General features: G+C 37.4%; 1 protein-coding gene across 3 annotated transcripts in view; it reads left to right on the top strand.

Moving 5' to 3' along the window:
• Positions 1-21210, top strand: part of KCNQ1 (potassium voltage-gated channel subfamily Q member 1) — a 378889-nt gene that overhangs the window by 101993 nt on the left and 255686 nt on the right. For 2 of the 3 annotated variants that reach the window (XM_086613032.1, XM_086613031.1), the window contains exons 5-10: positions 367-463; positions 1076-1216; positions 12822-12932; positions 15326-15421; positions 17689-17811; positions 18780-18921. In XM_086613032.1, coding sequence (XP_086469158.1) covers positions 367-463; positions 1076-1216; positions 12822-12932; positions 15326-15421; positions 17689-17811; positions 18780-18921 — 710 coding nt within the window. Of the gene's footprint in view, positions 1-366; positions 464-1075; positions 1217-12821; positions 12933-15325; positions 15422-17688; positions 17812-18779; positions 18922-20276; positions 20304-21210 lie in introns of all 3 variants that reach the window. The other variant, XM_086613033.1, reaches the window with a different exon arrangement.

Raw genomic sequence — 21210 nt, forward strand, 5'->3', positions numbered from 1 at the left:
ACTCAGTTTTCCTGAATGAGAGTGTACAGGGCAGTGTACTGTGCTCTGTGCACTAGCTGCAGCGATGCTCTAGGATTGCAGTGGCTCTCATAAAAAGATATTTTAAATATTATCGTACTGTCTAATTCAAATTCATCAAAGGTGAGGAATTCAGATCTATAGTTAGCTGTGTCTGTGTTTTTTCCCATCCTGGCAAGCTGGTCAAATACGAGTTGATGAATGATGTCTAGAGCATTCACAGTTTATGTCCAAAATTCCTGAATCCTTGAATTATCCTTATTAGCCTTGTATTCACAGGTTCCCTCTCCGCTCTACTTCTTCTTTTGTATCTTTAGTCTCTTCATTAATTTAAAAATTGTGTTCCAGGGGCATCCGTTTTCTACAGATTTTACGAATGCTGCATGTCGACCGTCAGGGTGGTACGTGGAGGCTGCTGGGATCAGTAGTGTTCATCCACAGACAAGTAAGTTTGAGTATTCTGAGGAATGGCATAATCGTTGATGCAAAAGTCCTTCTATTTAGAACAGCGTATATGCAGATATGCTGATGATGTCAAATATATTTAGTGTGGAGGCAGGTGGTCGTTTATTTTAACCAAGTGTGGTTGTTCTGCCTTCTTCAATGGACAAAAGGTTCCTAAAAGATTAAAAATATTCTTCTTCACTTTGGCAAACTTTTGACTTGTAGTTGGACTTAACCACAGAAAATGAGACTTCTTAAAAGTAGTCTGAATATTTCTAAAAATATGTACCTAAATTCGTAAGTTGTTTTGAATGTGGCACTGTTTGTAAAAATTACCCAACTTCTTTTTTTGTGACCAAATGGTTAATGAGTCATGCTTGCAATCGAAGAGGTTGTTTTGACTCTGAAATGTGCATGTTGGACTGAGTCATCCACTGTGGTGTAAATTCTTTCATCATTGAGCTCAATGGATTTTTGTTGATTTGCACCGTCAACAGCCAGTGTCAATGTTCAATTGCTGAAATTATGTTCTTCTGTTCCAATTATGTTTAAAAAAAACATCAGCGATAAATACTTTAAGAGCCTCAACAATATAATAATGCTGTCTTTGCAGGAGCTGATAACTACACTCTACATTGGATTTCTGGGCCTGATTTTTTCCTCTTATTTTGTGTACCTGGCTGAAAAAGATGCTGTAAATGATTCTGGAGAAACAGAGTTCGGCAGCTATGCAGATGCCCTGTGGTGGGGAGTAGTAAGTATAGCAATTTCACATTGTACAAAAAGTAGTTGACACCTTCAAATGTGGAGTAAGGTTCAGGCAAGCGTGCCGTAAGAACAGGACTTTGAAATGGCCTCATTGCTTCAGTACACTTTCTGGTTTTGTAATCCTATGAAACTAAGAAAAGGCTAGAGATGATCAGTAGTTTTGTTTGATCTTATTTGATCTATTTATCTTTTAGTCTTATGTGATCTGAAGTGATCAAATCATGTATGTATACAAGATGTAGAAACATCTATTCTAATTTCTTGATCCTGTCTTCCCTTCTGTTATAGTGATTACTTCTTGCTACCTGTTTCATGGTGAGGTTTAACCTTCTAAGATGAGTCTTGCTAAATGGAGGCTAGTGGTTTTGAGTGTTTTTGTGAGTTTGGGAGGTTTTGGTCCTTTTTTTTTAAAAAAAAAAAAACAACACAACAACCCAACACCCAGATATCTATGGTTTTGCAATTTGGTCTGAGACAGTAATTCCCTGTTTATTCAGAATGGACTAATTCCAGAACAAGGAGTATCTGAGAGACTGAAGAAATCCAGGCGCAGGACTGTTTTAACGTGGTTATGTTGCTTTGGAGCCCACTTAGGATCCTTATGTGGCATTTGTCTGTGCTGTGTTGATAGACCATCTTGCTCAGAGATTTCTCAGGTTTCTCTAAGGTGCTGCCACACTTTGTGGTGTAGATGTATCTTTAGTTCTGCTAATAAAGTTCTGCTTTCTCACTGTCACTAGTGACAGCCGTCTCTATTTTCATTTATTATACGTGCTTACTAGTTTGGCAGCTCTATTCTGGCTTATATTTTAATAAAAGTTTTTATTTTGTTGCTTCTGCTAGTAACAATTCCCTCTTTCTTTTCTCACATGATATGCAAATATTATGTTGGCTGCTCTGTTCTGGGATTTCTTTTCTGTAATTGTTTCCCTTTCCTTTTCCTTTTGCGATTTAAAGAAAAGTACTTTTTGGAAGCTATTTTTCCTTATCATTAGCATTCAAGCAATGACTTGTTTCTATCTGCTTTAATTGTACATAGCTTAATAAAACAGTCATCATTAAGTGTTGCAGATCTTAAAAGTGCGTAGACGTCACTGATTCCATGCTTGCATTTTCAAAATGTGCTGAACTTCCAGAGTGTTCCCTTTGCTGTTTTAAATCAAAAGGCATTGTTTCTTTTTTTCATTAAAAAGGAGACCACTGGTAAGTCTTATATACAAGAATGATAGGACTAACACCTCCATTTCATTAATAAAACATATATTTTTTTAAGAAATATTTCTAATACAGCTCGGTGTGTGTGCTTATATAGTCTTCTCTTTACAAACAGTGCAACTTTCTGTTTCAGGAAGGAAAGATCTATTGATGAGCATGTCTTTAGCAGGTCTCTTGGTGTTGAAATGCATATGTAGCCTTCTTTGAATCCAGCAAGTTTTGTTAGGTTGCCACTAAGATCTGCTGCAGAATTCTTTCCTCTTGCTGTCTGCTGTGGTTAAATACAGCCTCTCTTCGGATCAGAAAACTTACTGTGTAGCACAAGGAGGTGGCTTTCTGGCAAGTAGCTTTTTCAATGCTTTCATGTCATTACGGCGTTTTTATTTTTCAGTAGAGCGGTCAGATGACTCAGTAATTCAGTGGCAGATGTAGCTACATTTAAAAACACGTGCTGTCATTGGCGTCGGCATTAAAAATTCAGTATGTGACAGACCAGATTGGATAACTGAATATACAGCAAAACCTTACACAGAAGCAATACAATTTGTCAGGATATTGAAATATTCTTCTTTCAGGGAATTTTTGCTTACTTAGTAGGCATGCCAGTTGTTTAATCAATAAGTTTAATTATGATAATATTCTTTCTCTGTTATAACTTCCGTTACGTTGCAGCATGCCACTTGAAGTGTGAGGCTGCATTCAACGAACCTGTAATGTAATTTCTTTAATATTAAAAATAGAATTTGGTGTCCTCGTTCTGCTCTAAATGCAGGTGCTGTACTTCTGCTAACTACTAAAAGGATTTAGCAAAACAAAACTGAAATGGATTCAGGTTCATCCATTTCTGGTGTTTTCATATGGCAGTATTCTTCAGGCTTCTGCTCGGAAAAAGCCCTGTAAAGTTAGGACAATAAATGGGAGGTCATTAAGTATAAGGATGCTTACTAATGAAGGTCTCAAATTTATACAAAAATCTTCTCAAAGTGTTAGGTCTCAAAAGTTTTGGTTATGTTTTAGTCAGAATTTTCAGAATCACTTCAATACCACAAATTCTGGTCACCGAAAACCTGTCTCAGTCTGGACATGCAGAAGAGGATAATTCACAGCTCCTGTCTCAAACACCATCATAGATACTTGATCCGTCTGGCAATGCAGCTGACCTCACTCCTCTGAAAGTGCTCTTACCTTACTTAGTAGAGAATACTTCTGAAAGAAAAGCTCTTGATAACGTTTTCACACTCCCTTTCTCACTCTGCAACGTTGCACATTTTTTATCATCTCAGCGTATGTCTCCGCTGCTGAACAAGCTATTTGGGTAGAAGCAATAGAATATGTAGCGTAGCATAAAGCAAACCATGTAAAAGGTCTGGGCTACCACAACTGAACTGCATCTGGAATTGGGTACTTTTATATTACTGGGCTTTGACTATAGACATACCCATAGGGTGCATAACTTTCAATTAAATGTTCTTCATTGTCATTGTTGTTATTTATAAATCTATATTGCTTTTCCATTTCCATATGTAAATTGGCCTCCTGGGCTTTATTTGAATTTCTTTGAGAACTCTGGCTGTAGCTATTTGCCATTCCAGTTTATGGGCTTTTTGAAGAAACTTGAGGTTACCTTGTGATACAGAGTTAAGATTTGTCTGTATTATTGATGGCTTTGAATGGAACGTATAAATAATTCTGCCAATGTAGTATAAGTAATTCTGCCAATGCCTGCCTATCTGTAAGTCTTTTAAAAGACACATTTAATGTTTGAAAGTAAAATACAAGTAACATGATGCATTTTTCCTCTCCCTAGTGCAAGTATTCAAAAGCACTCTGCTTGTGCTGTCCTTCATGGCCAGACTTACAGTCTTAAAGGCTTAGTATAGATTCTGAACAATAAGAACAAGAATTAAAAAAAAATTAAGCAGCTAAATGTTCTCACCAAATCTGTCAATGATGACCACCCTCGGGGAACGTTATCAGCTCACGATCTGTTTCATTTGTGATTTTTTTTTCTTTCTTTTCCCCTCTCTCTGTAAGCATTAAGTTCAATCATGCCTGAGGCAGACTGAGAGGAGCTCTCCTTTTGACATCCACTGAACGATACAGAATTTCCAACCTTCACATCTGAACAAACATCCTTCAGGAAAACCATTATCTGGGTTGTGCTAAGTCTCTTTTATCATGAACAGTATTTGCCACAAGCAATTATTGAATATAGCCATGTATGGATATCACACTGTGCCTGTTGGTTCGAATTGGATTAAGCAATTGTCTGCAAGTACCAGCTTTAGTGAAGAGTTTTTTTTCCTCTAGTTCACTGATATGTGCTTTCTCACCAAGGACCAAATTCAACAAAGCATTGATAAGTTTGCTTACTTCTAAGCATACATAAAGCCATGTTTCTGTTTGGCAAAGCCTATCAGTATATGCTTAACGTAAACTGAAAATCAAAATTGTGGGAAAGCTTTGCTGAAAAGTTCCAGGAAATACCGCTTGAATCTACACATGCATAGAACTTTTGCTAAATTAGAACAAATCTGATTTAATTTATAAAAAGTGGAACATAAATATTGAAGTATTTCCACATAAAAGGGATCTTGTGTTATTCAGAACCCTTTTTTTCCTCTCTTCTAAATTAAAAAAGCTGTGGAGAACTGTACAGTGACTTCAATGTTAGACAGAAGGAGACACTTCATTTTTATTCCTTTTGTGGTTTGTAAGTCAAGGATACCAACTATAGGCCTGTTATATCCTGCCCCCTGCTAATTTTTGGGACGAAGCGTTCGGGGTTTTTTTGAGGAAGTTGGTTATTTTAAGAATTTTTGGAGTGGGGGTCGAAAGATGTAAGAGTTACTATTCTTAAATGATTTTTGCATGCAATCCGTGCATCTTAGAACTGTCTTCTCACCTCTGAGCTTTAACTCCATGAGCAGTTCCAACTACATTTTGTTGTTATTTAATAAAGATCTGTGGGGTAGATGTGGAGAAACCTTTCAAAATTCTAATTACAAAATACAGATGTAGATATTCTTACATCTAGAGAACACTCTTGGGACTTATTTTCTCAATTTCCAAATCTTTAAACCGCTACCAAAAGACATCAAGGAGCTAGGAAAAAAAATGTTTCTGGAAGAATCCAGAAATTTTCAACAGTTGCTTTCCATTTAGTGAAACAAAAGTAAAGTGTTTCAAAATAGACACAATATTATATGTCAGGATCTAGAAAAAAAAATAATTAAGGAATTTAGCTTTCATTTTAATTTCAATAATTAGCACAAATTGTACTCCTGTTGAAATATGTTTGTAGGAAGCTGAAACTAACTTTGCTCTGATTTTTCTCTGTCATATGGCTCGAATTACCCTCCTAAGATATTTGACATACCTTGTATGTGTTTAAGCATTCTTTTTTTCCTCCCTTTTACCTAGATAATGCAGTTTCTTTTCAGTATAATTACTATATTTTGAGAGATTTGATATAGTACTAATATTGAATGGAAAATTAATAGCTGCAGAATTTCCATGAACAATTTGGAAAATGCAATCAAACTATCTGCATATGTTGGGAACTTTCCCTAGCACTTCCTTCAATATCATACTGACATGTAGAAGACACTACTTGAACTGTCTGCTTCTTCTGACGTTTTTTTATACAGAATCATGGGATGGTTTGGGGTGGAAGGGACCTTAAAGATCATCTCATTCCAACTCCCCTGCCATGGGCAGGGACACCTTCCACTAGATCAGGTTGATTAAAGCCTCAACCAACCTGGCCTCGAACACTTCCAGGGATGGGGCAGCCACAACTTTTCTGGGCAACCTGTTCCAGTGCCTCACTGCCTTCAATGTAAAAGATTTCTTCCTTATATCTAATCTAAATCTCCCCTCTTTCAGTTTAAAGCCGTTGCCCGTTGTCTTATCACTACACATCCTTGTAAAAAGTCCCTCTCCAACTTTCCTGTAGGCCCCCTTTAGGTACTGGAAAGCTGCTAGAAGATCACCCCGGAGCCTTCTCTTCTCCAGTCTGAACAGCCCCATCTCTTTCAGTCTTCGTAGGAGAGGTGCTCCAGCCCTGAGGTTATCTTCGTGGCCCTCCTCTGGACCTGCTCCAACAGTTCCATATCCTTCTTCTGTTGAGGTCCCCAGAGCTGAAAGCAGTACTGATCACAAGAGCAGAGTAGAGGGGCAGAATCACCTCCCTCGACCTGCTGGCCACGCTTCTTTGGATGCAGCCCAGGACACGGTTGGCTTTCAGGGCTGCCAGCGCACATTGCCGGCTCATGTTGAGCTTCTCATCAACCAACACCCCCAAGTCCTTTTCCTCAGGGCTGCTCTCAATCCATTCTCCACCCAAACTCTACTTGTGCTTGGGATTGCCTTGACCCACGTGTGGAAGTGGTCTGTTGAGCAAGGTCTAGATAAAAGAAACTCCTCTACTATAGATTAAGACTTATGTGTGCTGGAGTTCGACACTGCTGAGTTGAGTCCAATGTGCAGACCTGGCTGTTGACTTTGCTAGAAGTGTGACTTGATGGTGACGAGAAGACCTTCCACCATTTCCTATTCATCTGATCAGTAAACAGAGAGGGGCTGGCATACTGCAGCCTCCCAAAGAAAGTGTGTGTCACTGTACTGTAAAATCTAAACAACTGGCGATGGATTAATTACCAGTGTAGAATACAAAGCTGCTGGCTCTCCTATGAGTTTTATTGCTTGTATAAGTTTACTACTGAGTTCAGATCTAAAATTCTGTTCACTCCAAGTAAAAATAATCATAATAATGATCAAGTGAAGAAATGATCAAATACCTATCTTCCTGGGAGGTTTTAAGTCTTTTCGCTGCACTATATTTTCATAATTGAGTTACCTTTGTGTTTTGGTAGGGATATTTGCAGGGAGCAACCAAAAGGGAAAAAGATTGCCTATACCTTCACTAATAATGAACTATTCTCCCTATTTTTATGCCATAAAGTTTGTGTCCTATATCTTGTCATTCTGGAGAACTACTGCCAGGATGATCCAGAGGATGAATAGACTATTTTACAAGAGCAAGTGAAAACAGCTTTTATTAGAGAGGCTAAACCCACTGAGAAAGGGATTCAGTGGCCTTTGGAGCATGCTGCATTGCAGGTGTGCGTACTGCAGGAGTGAGGCAACAGAAGAAGGGAGAGGGATAAACTGTGACCATGAAATGGTGGAGCGGAAAAACAAGGCTGAAAACCTGCCTTTCAAACATAAAGACAGGAGCCTGTGATGGTACCATCAAAAGCATGAGGTTGTGGAATAACCTCCCAACAGGAACAGTGAGGGGAAAGCCAATTCATTTTCAGATGGAGTTGCGTTTTTAAGAGTTTGTGAATGAGATAACATAACGTGGCTGACTGGAACTAGCCAGACACTAGGAATCCCTTAAACCCTTGTATTCTTGCTGACTTAGTTAAAGCTGCTGTAGCCCCTTTTTTATTGCACAGAAGACTTCACAAATTTAGGTGAGCTCGATGCTCCAACTTAATTTTCATCCCTTGTTTCTTTTAGGACTCTTCTAGTTTTGTCTCTGAGATATCACAAATGGAGATATTTAATTTGGGCCACCATTTGATTACAAGGTTTAGAGTCGCCAGTAATTTGGTTGAAACTGATTGATGGCTGAAAATGACATCTTGAGGAGGTATTAAACTAAGATCCAAGAGCAATGGCTAGACATCACTGAGGTTCTATTATTTGAGAGACATGACACTGAACTGAATTTATTGTTTGTCGTGTTTGCAATTGGATGTGTAGTTCCATTTAATTTCATATCCTAAGTTACTAGAAGTGTTTCAGTGTCTTTCAGATGTGGTTGTGTCTCAGTCATGTACTTCAACTGCATCAAGAATGATGGCATGATCCTGCCATAACAGCTATATGAAAATGTCTTCGAAATTTTAAGAAGAAAAAGAATCCAAACATCCCCTTTAAATGTTTGTAATAGTAGTGACCAGGAAGTCCTTTCTTCAGCTTTGGATTACAGTTTTAGTTCCGATGTTTCAGAACATTTGTGTCCTGTCAAACGTAGTCTCTTAACTTGTTCATCTGTAGGGTTTAACTTGAATCCTCTCAGAGTGCTGCAATGTACATAGAGGTGATTGGGAGCAGAAAGTGAAATTTCTGTTACATGAATAAGTTCTTATCATTAATATCCTTGTATGTGCAAGGAAGTAAAATATTGTCATTTGGAAAAGAATTCAAAATAGTGAAAGATTGCTAGGGTTTTTTTTAGCTTTATACAGATCACATTTCACAGTAAAATAAGAGCATGGAAGTCTAATCTGTTTGTGGTTGGATTTCAACAGCTTGGAAAGATTCTACTTCATATTCAACTTGCATGAATGCAGTTGAGTGAATAACATGTCAAGCAGTAGAAAGGTTTCTAATGTGTTCATTACACTTAGGTGTACAGGAGAACATTCCAACCATTTTGTAATTTATTATACTTCAATTGCAAAGAAGTCAGGGAGCCGGTCAATGTTTCTGGTATAGCACTAGATCTTGTTCTTGTATTACTTGATTTAATCAAGATGGGTGTTGCAAGTGGGTCAGAAAATTCTAAGTTGTATCTCATATGCAAAACAATACCTAGTGCAACTGATTTTGCAGTCACGGTGCCACAAATTTAGAAACAAAGTAGTTAAGGTATTTTCTAGAAGATGACTTTCCCTTATTTGCTTTAATGCTTGGCTTTTTTAATCCTTTAGCTTGTGTTTGCTCCCTCAGTCCTGTGATGTTTGCCTTTTTAGTACCTCTGAATCATGTGTTCTTGTATTTTGTAGCTGTTTAACTATCCAAGTTTTTGCAAGGATTTAATCAACAGAGCATTGTTACTCACCTGATTAGTTTGCTGTGCTCACTTTAGCATGATCACCTTGAATAAAATCTCTTCCCTACTCATTGCTGACAAACATTACTATTTCTTCTTGCTGTGTGGATTTTTGTTTCATATTTCCTCCTTCAGACTACTGATGCATATTTAATAGGAACAAGATTAGTCTTAATACCAAAGCCTGTGGTGATGTACATCAGATCAAAGTTCTGAAATAGTCAATGGATGAATATGATTTTGTTCTTAATTAAAGCAATTAGTTTTCCATGCTGCTTTGCAATAAAAATTTAATGTGCGAGCTCTTGGATCAATTTAATTTCATTATACCAACATTTTTACTATGCTAGAGTAGAACTTGAGTCAGTATTTCCATTATAAGATCCTATTTTACAACTGTAAAATTAGTATTGTACTCTTTAGGGGGTTATAATCTGGCTGTAAAAATTCATTTAGGGCAGAAACTTGGCATGTAAGGTTTCAACAGCATATATCTTGGGGGGAAAAAAGAAAATGTAATTTTGGAATACAATGCATTTGTAGATGGGTTAGAGTTAAGAGGTCGGAGAAAAATGTTAACTTAAATACGGCACAGAAAATACTTTTCTTATGTCAGTGGTGCTTCGTATAGACCAATTCAGAAGGGACGAGCAAAGTGACAGTAGGAAAAGGAAGACAAATACCTCTTAGTTGTATAAGAATTTTTCTTCAGTTATACTTCAGTCAGCTCAAAAGCACATATTTCTTTTCACGTTTCTAGTGAATGCATATATTTAAGCATGATGTTAAGATTGTAACACAGAATAGTTGATAGAACTTTTCAATGACAAGGATTTGTAAATAGTTTTTAAAAAACTGAGGCATAAACCACTATCTTCTTTCATAATCTTTTATGTAAGAAGGTATTAGAGGCCATCGCTTTTCCCATAATTACATTTCCTTTTTTGTACCATAGTTTTTAAACAGAAAATTGTAATTAGAATTGTGGATTTTTTTGTGTTTTTTTTTTTTTTTTTAAACTGACCCTGTTAGGTAGATAAGGAGATAGTCATCCCTTCAGTTCCTCATCAGGCTCTGAATTTAAGGTGTTGTTTCAATAACAATTTCAGAAATACAGGCAAAAGTACTTGCGTACTTAACTCACTAATTCTTAAAATAATTTTGTAGGATAGGAAACAGTTTTGGAAATAAAAGATATTTTTAACACTTATATTTAAAATTAAATGCTAATACTTGAATGTTTTGAATATCAGTAACTTGCAAAAAACTTGTAACATCACCTTGTCATGGATGGAGTCATGCACTTCACTCGTAAGAGAGAAGCAGCAATATGTTTTATTGATATAAGACAGTGAGTTAACAAAGGTTAAGGGTAAATGTGACAGTGGTTTAAGAAGATTCGATGGCAAGGTACACTGCATTATCTACTGCATAGAGGACAGTCAGACAAAAGTGTCAGGGAGACCCTCCTGTTGAGCCACGAGATTTGGAAAGGATCCCCTTGCATTCTAAACCCCTTCTTAGAGAGGAGTCTTAGTGTGGCTGGATCCAGTCCTAATCCCAGACTTGGTCAATGGTTTATGTCTAAAGGATTACATGTACACAATATATCTAAAATATAATCTTAACAAAGCTTCAAAGCTTAGCCCAGCTATTAGTCACTTAGGATCTGTTGTGGCAAGGAATCTCTCAACCTCAAGGAGTAACCTTGAGAGGCATCCCTACTCAAGGGGAGATCCCGGCATGCAGCCCGCTGCCATGCAGGAGAGCTCCAGGGGCTCTTGGGCTGCTTCTCTATTTATGGAGCAAGATAATTGACTCAGTCATATTTGCATACTGACTGCATATGCCAGTTTCTACCAAATTTGGTGTGAGTTGGACACCAACAAGCACTGTGGCCAGGTGAGCGCATTGCCCTAGATTAGCCCTTGGCTATTGTGTTGTTATCCTTCTCTCCCGAATCTGCCTTGAGCCTGGAGGCAGCCGTCAGGACCAGGCACATCCATCACGGCCACTAGTTGTTAGTGCTTGAGCAGTGTTGTGGGAAAAGGTCCAGTCGGAGTTGGGGGAAGCCCACCGTCACACACCTCAAGCAGCTAGAGCTCTCCCTTTGTCTTGTGTTTGACAGACATGTAATGATGTTGCTTAGAAGGTGGACAGTTTGAGCATGGATGGCTTGCTTCGTACGTTTCTGAGGCACAGCTCGGGTCAGAACTTTTATCCATAGGATTTCCCCCTGATGTCTTATCTTTTAGTAGGAATGGACAATTATTAAATTGACTGACAGTCACACTTTTCCTGAAGCACTTGTCAAGACCTTTTATTTCCCCAAACCCACGTTCTCTGTCTCTTCACCCCCTTGACAAACATCTTGCTGCTGTAAATCTGCCCTTCCCTTCTCTCCTGCCCTAGAGGTGCTGCCCTGGGCATTGCCTGCGTTTCCGCCATCGCTGGGTAGTATGCATCACAGCAGACAGGTGAACTAGGAGCAACTGCAGGACAAGGTGGAGATGGCCTTGTGTGTTATTGTCTGGGACTAACATTCTCTGTCTCCTGGGCAGCTGAAGCCCGTACTGTCAGAAGAGAATCTGAGCAGCCAGTAATTGAGCTGTGCTTCAACTGCTTGAGAGCTTCATGTGGTTTCACATGCTCCAATTTTGGTTAACCTTCTTCAAAGTCACAGATAAAAATCTGTAAAATATCCAAATTCAGGAATAGCTTGTGACACAGGTGAATTTCAGTTGCTCTCACATGCCAAATGTATTCTCCTCCTTCAAACAAATCCATTCTTTCCTTGAGCTCATGCAAATAATTACTTATTAAGCCTTGTTATGCTACATCACCGTGGTGGAAATTTTTACTTCAGTGTTTTGAAACCCAAACTCAACAGATGTTTCCTGCATGTGTGCATTGAATTATCTGTTCTTGCTCTCGATGTATTATATGATTTAGTGATTTATTAGACTATATTTTCAAGATCTTTACTACATGGAAAATTTTCAGCTTCTCTTGCTGTTTATACTGATATTATTCTCCAGAATACTTCGTCTGAACCTAGTCATAGTCCATGGTTACGGTGTGTGTATATATATATACACACACATATACAAACTCAACAGCCCTGTAATGCTCTCAGCAAACACCTCGTGCCCATGAAGCAATTCAGAACTGTTGGCAGCCTCCCTCTAAGGAAAGTGTGACATGGACAGGCAGCCCATGTCTTGGTAGCTTCATATGCTGTCATGTTACCTTGACCATGAAGACTTAAATTAATGGCTTTACTTTACAAAATTTTAAACATGTATTTTATTGTAATTCCATTTCCTGTACCTTTTTTTCCTCTATTATAGATGGGGAGCAAACCTTGAGAGGAGAGTTACCTTCATTAGTGTCACACAGATTGTCACTGAGAAAGTTAGGAATGCAACTAATATTCTTTAAAATAATGAGAAAAGGAAGAAAGAACAGCCACCCCAGACTACCACGTTAACACTCGCTGTAATGCTCTGTGTATTTCTCTTTACAGGTGACTGTTACAACTATTGGCTATGGTGATAAAGTGCCTCAGACCTGGATAGGAAAGACCATTGCATCTTGTTTTTCAGTATTTGCAATTTCATTTTTTGCACTACCTGCGGTAGGTTATCTTCACTTTTGCTCACGATTTGGTGTCAACTCATTACTCATGAGAGGAAACTTTTGTTACTGATTCTCTAACCTTACGTTTAACCTGCTGTTACGAAAGCTTTGTATTCAACTTTTATATGTAGCTTGTAGAAGCAAAAGAGCTTCTATAAGTAAATAAAAAAATAAATGTGCAGTGTTTATTGTATGCAACGCTAGATTTGGTATGCGTTTGAGAAAGAGGTATTTAAGTGATCTTTTGGCTTTTTAAGGCATTCACTCATAGTTTACTCAACTGATTGGGTCCAGGGTGAACTGTAGAGTTCTCATACACATCCTTTCTCTGGCAAAGCTACAGAAAAGGTGTCACTGGCAGAGAGACAACAATAAGCAGCCAGGAACACTGATGCAGCTCTTTGCCAGATTAGCATCTGTCCATGGCCAAAGTCCCATTTTTGAAAGTGACCTAGGGATCAGCTTTTAAAGGTGTTATGGCACTTCGTTTGAGCTGAAAACAAGTTCCCAAGTACTTTCTAACAAGGAACAAGGCACTTGAGTACCAAAGGTAAATTCAAAATCAGCGAAACAGACTGTGGTTTGAAAACCCAAAATGTTCAGTGCTGAGGGTAGTTAAGGGTGTTTTTTTTTTCAAATTTAATGTTACTTCTGAATTGTACTGTTAAAATGTTGTGCAACCTGAAATGTGCTGTTAAAATGTTTATTTTTCAGCAAGTTTTTCAGTTCAGTGACATGAACAGTCATGTTAGCAGATGTTAGTGTAGTTGTGGCAGGGAAGCAGTGGGGATAAGTACAGAATGGATGAGAAGAATACTTTTATGCCAGCACCATCACAAAAATTCTTCACATAAAATAGTAATTATTAAAACTCCAATAACTTTTAAAATTAGTCACCTGCTTTAAAAGTATGCAACCTTTTGCAGAGGAGGGCAATTAAATGTAGATTTTTAGACTCCATATTTTTCCCTCTTCCTTATTCTAATCTCTTTCACATTTATTCCTTGTTTAGATGAGAGATCTGGCAAATGAAATGATCTGTAAAAAAAATTACAAATGTTACTATTTTGGCTTGAGAGTTGGGTTTTTTTCCTCAGACTTAAATGTCAGTAAAGGTGATTTATAAATAATTGTGTAGCAGCCCCACCTTCACGGCAGTATTCTTCTGTTTACCTGTCAGGTTTCTCTAGTCATTTGCAGAAGTAAAACAACAGCAAACACTCCTTTATCAGTATGATTTTATTACTGAATTAAATTGTTCTTGTGCGTTGGCTCAAGGAGGAAATTCAGGGTTTGAAGCTCTAGCAGTAAATAGTTGATAGGTAGTAACTATTGCACGCTGCCTGCACATTGCTGTTTGAAGTAAGAGGAGCTGGCTGGGAATCACAGTCAGAAGTAATTATTGTGGCTAAACACAACTGGTATGAGTTCTGGATCTAGCAACAATCCTTCATTTCCCAAATAAGTGATGTTCAAGAATCATTAACTCTTTGATCTTTGCAAAGTCAGTGTAATAGGAAGGGCCCTTCCGGTTCCTTTCAAAACACTTGATGATTAATACAGTTCTTAGAGGTTGAGCCAAGATCACCTTGAGCTGCTCTGACACCTTGACTATATGTATAAAATGAAATATGCTTTTGTTGAGTAGGTGTAGTCATGTAAACTGATTTACAGAAGATATCATTTTTATCTCTGTTACTAAAACCTCTTTTAAATATGTCCATAGCTGTGCTAAATGACTACATAAACTACTTGCTCTACACTTAATTTTAAACTTAATAGTTCTACTATGTTTGGAGGCTCTTTCAGGTTGTGCACCATCCAGTGCCATTAGTCACTATGTCCCTTGTCCTGAGAGTGGATTAAATGGCCTTGTGTTGAACTCACAGATGTCCTGACTATTTCATAATATTCCTTTTCCTCCTCTTTGTCCTCTCCTCCTAGCATGGATTAACATAGAAATGACCACATTACAGTTAAAAGGGCTTTCTTGTGACCTGAATCATGCCATGCCAAAGCTTTATTTCTCATAAAAATGAAGTTAAGCACATCAGGTTAATATTTCTCCCTATTCTGTTGTTTCCCTGCACAGCATTTATGAGGCTTTTAGAGGGTATGAAATATCATTTCTCCCCGCTCTTCAGCGTTTGAGTTCAGCTGACTTATATAGGCTTTGAATCAGGGCACGATAGCGTTCATAGTGTGTTTCAACAAGTAATACTAACTGAGTCTAAAACTTAACAGCATTAAGTCATTTCCTCTAAATAATTAGTTGAGTTTTATAATGCTGAACAGAAGTTTATTAATACAACATAATTTGGCAAGCTTATGTGTGGTTTTTTTTCACCCCTTTAAAAAAAAATTAGATTTGTGTTTTCTTTCTTCCCACAGGGAATTCTTGGTTCAGGCTTTGCCCTAAAGGTACAACAGAAACAAAGACAGAAGCATTTCAACCGTCAAATTCCAGCTGCTGCCTCCCTCATACAGGTACTGAGTTCCTGCATTTTGCATACTATAATTTCTTCCCATTTATAGTTTTTATTTTTATTTTTTTCAAAACTGTTGGCAGTATTTCCGTGCCTGTTTCTTATTAAAAATTGTGTAGGAGTTACTGATGCAAGTCTCTTAAACAGTTTCAGAAATCTCACCTTTATTGTAAACTAATGAGTAGAAAAGCTCACTCCCAAATCAGTGCAAACTGTTTAATTCAACTGGTTAAAATAAAAACCGAAGGCTATCCTGTAGTTATTGAACAATTTACCTGGGGAAAATGTTATGAAATACTATGCTGGAAGTTCTGAAAAGAAGAGGAGGCTTCATGTAAAATTGTACTTTTACAAAATACATTATTACTTGTAAAGACAAGTGTCAGACATGCTTCACTTTACTTGGGACAAATAAATTCTTAAAAATCTCAAATTCGGGAGAATTAAGTCAGAATGTTAAATAGGAAAATCTTGCCTGAACTTTTCAGCTCCAGGATAGGTGGCTGGGAACCACTGGCATTCTGCAAAACAGTCTTTTTGCATAGAATAACATATGGGCAGAAAAATTTTGGTCGTCTCCGTTAAAATACAGTTGCAGTTCAGTGTTGGTAAGGTCAATGAGATTTTATCTCTTATTTCAGCATTTCACTCCGCAAAAGTATTAATATTGTTTCATTCTAGGTTTTTCCAGCTTTTCCTCCCTCAGCATCTGCGTGTAGCTTTAGAAGCACAGGGATGGAATTTAAAAGAAATCTAGATGCACACCCAAGCCGTATCGTTTTTGCGTTCTCATATGACTTATTTCTCTAGCTTCATGAGTGAATGTGGATTTCCAGGTCAGGCTCTTTATGGAAACAGTAGCTAACTGTCAAGTTAATGCTGGAAGCTAAATGGTCCCAGAGTTAACATGAAGAAGGGCTCTAGTTCTAGCCAGAGATTAGCCAAAAATGTTCAGACTCGGTGTGTTTTGTTTGGACTGCATGGTCTGAAAAGTTATGGTTTTGCAAAAGATAATTTTTTTGGTGCTCCTACTGATTCTTTTGGGAAATCATCCCCAAATTACTGAGAAGCCCGAGATTGTATGTCCAGAACATTGCACTTGACTCCATTTGAAATGTTAAGGAGGAGTGTAGGGTAGGCAATGAGTTGCTGACTATCTGCTATTAGTAGTGATAATTATTATTTACTAGTAATCTTGGACTTCTAAAGGCCCAATTTAATAAGTGCTCTACAAATAACTTGCAAAAGGTTATTCTTAAACCAAGAAGTTTATGAAATAAGTACAACTGAAATGAGTTATACTTTTTTTTCTTGTATTCCTTCTCGTTTTCTTCTAGAGTCCAGTTGTTTCTTCCAGTATGCTATTAATCGTGATGAGAATTATGTGGTGATTGTCTGATCCTTCACTTTCCAGCTACTGTCTGTTTTCCTCTGTCGTTGTACCTTGCTTTGTTTCTTTCATCTAGTGTTTTCTGGCCTTTTCCACTTTAGATTTTGTGTATATTTTGTGTCCTTTTTTCAAGTAATGCGTAAGAGAGGATCTGCCTTTTAAATTTGCAGACTAATTGTTAATCAACTCTGATATATTTACACATTTAAGAGACAATGCAGTGGTGTGTTGTCTCTGGCTGGTCTTGTTTCTTACCCAGCTCTTCCTCCTTTTTGTCTTAGAACATAGTAATCATTGGTGCTTGGAAGGAGGGAGGATTGATTTTGGGGTTTTGGCTCCTGGTTAACCATTGGTGCTGTTCCCTCATGCTCTTGGTCTTATTTCTTTGTTTCAATCTAGCCCTACTGACCACATCACAATTGCTTTTTTTCTGATAGTACTCTTGTGAGGTAGGGAAGAAAAAATTTTGTTTTCTAAGGAGGAGCGTGAAACACAGGATACAGTAGGCAAAATGCTCAGAGAGAGAAATTGGGGCAGAGTTAGATTAGATTCAGTTGAATTAGTTAGTTGAATTAGATTCAACTCTAATCTTTTGAGTCCAGTCTAGAATTATCTCTTATTTTTATCTGTTTCTAATGCAAACAAAAGTTGCACTTGAAAAGACTGATCTTCCTTTCTGATTTGCCCAGTTCAAACTTGGTGGTTTCTGTTTACTAAATCAGGATTCTAAACCATGCTGAGTTTGTTTCCAGGGGCGAAATTCAAGAATACTATTAAATAAGGAATGACTAAGATGCTACTTGGAAGTTACTTTGTAGTACAGATAGCTACAAACCTGATTGCATTAATTGTTCTGTTGCTTAAAATGTGTGTTCTAGACTGCATGGAGGTGCTATGCAGCAGAAAACCCAGACTCTTCTACGTGGAAAATATACATTCGAAAACCTGCCAGAAATTATCATTTATTGTCACCCAGTCCAAAACCGAAGAAATCAGTGATGGTACCAGTAACTACTATTGCCTATTATAGTAATTTAAAATTATTAAATTAGATTGCATTTGTTTTGCTCTGTAGAGACTAGTTGTTGTGTTTGTTTTACAGATCGTTACTTGGTTTCAGAGTTTCATTTTCAATTCAGTTTTGGGATTTTCAGTATGCAAATTAATTTGCTTCAGTTCCCAAGCTTGACTTTTCAGTGGATGTATGGGTTTGGAAAAGAGCGATAATGACCTAATTCAGACATATCAATCAGTAACTTACTGTTGTCCTTTGGAAAACTCTAAGCAAAGGAAAAAAAAGAAAATTACTGTTTCCAACATAGTAACTTTTAAAACTGCTGTTTCTGTGAGCTATTGATTTTGTGGCTTTCTCAGCTTCTATGTTGAAGACGTTTTGTGCCTATATTCAGTAGTATTTTCATATCAACTATTTCCATAAGTAAAGAATTTTTTTTTATTTTAAAAAACCCAACAAAACCCTTTTGTCAAAGTCTTTAGATTATGTAATACTTCATCCTCTCTATTGTAAGAGTATTGTACAGTAGTCTCAAGCTGGAAGAAGAAGTTGTGCAAAAATCTTCCCTAGTGTTCCAGGTTCATCTGAGTTCATTAGCAATATATCAATTTGCTTTTTGCCAAAGGTATGATTTATTGCATCTGTAAAATGGTAAGGGTATTCTAGAATAGTGTGATTTATATAAACTGTTGCAGAGCTGGCAGATTTTTTTACTACAGGCAAGGGGTTTGCTAATGACAATGTGAACAATTCTAGTGATTAGCCAGTTTTGGCAGGATGGGGGGCTGTCTTACTGAGAAATGCACAGTGTAGCATCCTGAAAACATAACTGGTCAGGCACTCTTTTGACTGGTTATAGCTCATTAGGTACTGCATTATTATTATTGAAGACTTTACCGAAGAGACAACTAAATGTGACTTGGTTTGAGTAATTTAACATATGTGTATTTTTAGGTTAAAAAGAAGAAATTTAAGTTAGACAAGGACAATGGGCCTTCTTCTCCAGATAAGATGTTAACTGTTCCACACATCACTTATGACCACGTGACGGAGGACAGGAAATCTGATTTCAGTTTTGAACCATATGAGAATTCTGGTAAGAAATTCCATTATAAATGCCAGTAACTGTAATGGCTTCTATTAGTGATTTACACACAGGTCTCCTTCAATATCTGTACAAGAGAGGATGAGGACAGAACAAGCTTTTGTCATTCTAAGACAGGAATACTTCGCTTTTTTAATTTGGTTTCTGGCTTGTGTGAATGAGATTCAACCATTCCTTTAATGAGCTTGCTCCACTGCAGGCAAAGATTATTTGTAATTTCTGCCCACCAGGAGAGCTACTGTCTCTGAGACTGGTGCATACACTTCCCAATTCTGCAATTGATTGAAACTACAGGAATTAGCTGTCAGCTTTTCCACGTGAAATTTACCCAAGATGTGTTACTATTGTGCTTGTACCTCAACCAAAAAGGATTGACTCGTCTTGGCTTCACTGGACATAGTCTGCCACATGAAACCCTTGTGTGCTCCTGCCGTGTTATGTGCTCAGTGGAGTAGGCTGTGAATCAAATTTTGAAAGCTGAAGTACTTAAGATAAATGTGAATCTGCCTGTATTTCCTGTCACTGTACAAAATGGTACAGCATGAGGAAAAAGAAGGACTTTGATAGTCACCCTATAATTATAGCTTAGTTACAGTTGCTTTAGCGGTAATGAACTTCGGAAATAATTCTGAACTTACAATGTGGCTTTTTTACAAACGTACTTTTATTGGAAGTTTTTAATGTGTATTGCTCAAATTTTGACAGCAAGAATGAGGTTTAATTTTTAAAGTGTGTTTTATTGATTATAGATACCTTAAGTACTTAAGTTTTTTTCCTCAAAAATTTGACTGACCCGATTAAATCTAATGACCTTTAAAATAGGATAGCAATGGGGGCTGACACCAGGCGTATTTTTATTCAAGCAGAAAATCTCACCTTCCATGTACTTTTTTGGTATGCTTCTGCCTTGTCTTGTCCTGTAACATCCATGCTTTTCCACTCTTTCTTGGCCTCTGTTAAGGAATGGTTGCGAATTGCATTGGTGGTGGAAATGACATAGCTGTTAAAAGGTGGACAAGTACTAAGTTTAGTCTGTGACTCAGGCTTTGAGTACAGATACCTTTCTTCAAAACAATCTAATATTAGGCTTTAAATACAGATACCTTTCTTCAAAACAATCCAATGAATGAACTATGCAAATGCTTGGATTTGTGAAGTCCCACCTTTTATCACTAAGTTTCTGAGTTGATTAAAGGGCAATATGATTTGCAGGCAGCCTACTACTGCCACTTCAAAAATCAGCTCTATAGCTTTCAATAAAAGGATTTTCTCTATTTTCTTCTGACACTTATCTTTTTTCTTTTTTATCTGTGTTCTGCTCTCTCTAACCTTTTACAAGTATACAGGACAAACAGGAATGTTAAAATTGCTTGGTAAGTCGAGGAAAATAATTCTATCTATGGCATGCCAGCTTATGACAACATAATGTTTGCAGTGCTTTTCATGTGTGTCTACTGCCATATACTTTCTAAGAAATCTTTTGCAGCCAAGGAGACCTAGACAGACAAAAATGTGCATTCTCACACTTGTAATCACAATTGCACCCATAGTTGCCTTGCGAAGAGAAAAGTGAGCACTCATTTATATAAGTAAATGATCTCTGGGGTTTTTCTATAATTAAGAAAAATTGCTCATGTATATATAATGAATAGAAAAAGATAATCTAGATATAAATGAAGGATAATTCATCCAGTAGTTAAGTTATCTGAGCATATAGCTGAGGATTAATTTCTAAACTAATAGATTGAGAGGGAAGAAAAAATTCCAGATTTGACCTCCAATATTGTGCATTCTGAAGTACATGCATCTGTTCTGTAAAAATGCTCTGTAGATATTTGTGAATAGATGAGGACCCATAAATTAAATAATTTATTTTACTATTTGTCTGGATTCTGGGATCACTTAAGCAGCCATGTAGTCCTGTGATGTTTCTAATGTGCTTTCTTGAGTGTTCCCCAAAGATTCTAGGATTAGAGCAAGATCTGGGAAAAAAACCTCTGTGATTTAGTGAGAGTGCTGTGAGCCACCTGCAAGGTGTCTGCTCTGCATCCACTAAAGACAGTAGAGGCTTCTTTTCAGTAATCTAGTGCAAGGATGCTCAGGCTTGGATTAAATTGTCTGAAAATACAAGGTTCAGTTTCATCTCTGAACCCACATGGAACATAGGGGCTTTTTTTTTTTAAGGTGAAGAAATAGCATAAAACACTGAATCTCCTTGAATCCCCCTGACCAATTATTGATTTGCCCGTTTTCCAGTTTCGGCTTTTCTCCTGTATTCCA

This window comes from Tauraco erythrolophus, chromosome 6 (assembly GCF_009769465.1).
Source record: "Tauraco erythrolophus isolate bTauEry1 chromosome 6, bTauEry1.pri, whole genome shotgun sequence".
NCBI classification, from domain to species: domain Eukaryota; kingdom Metazoa; phylum Chordata; class Aves; order Musophagiformes; family Musophagidae; genus Tauraco; species Tauraco erythrolophus.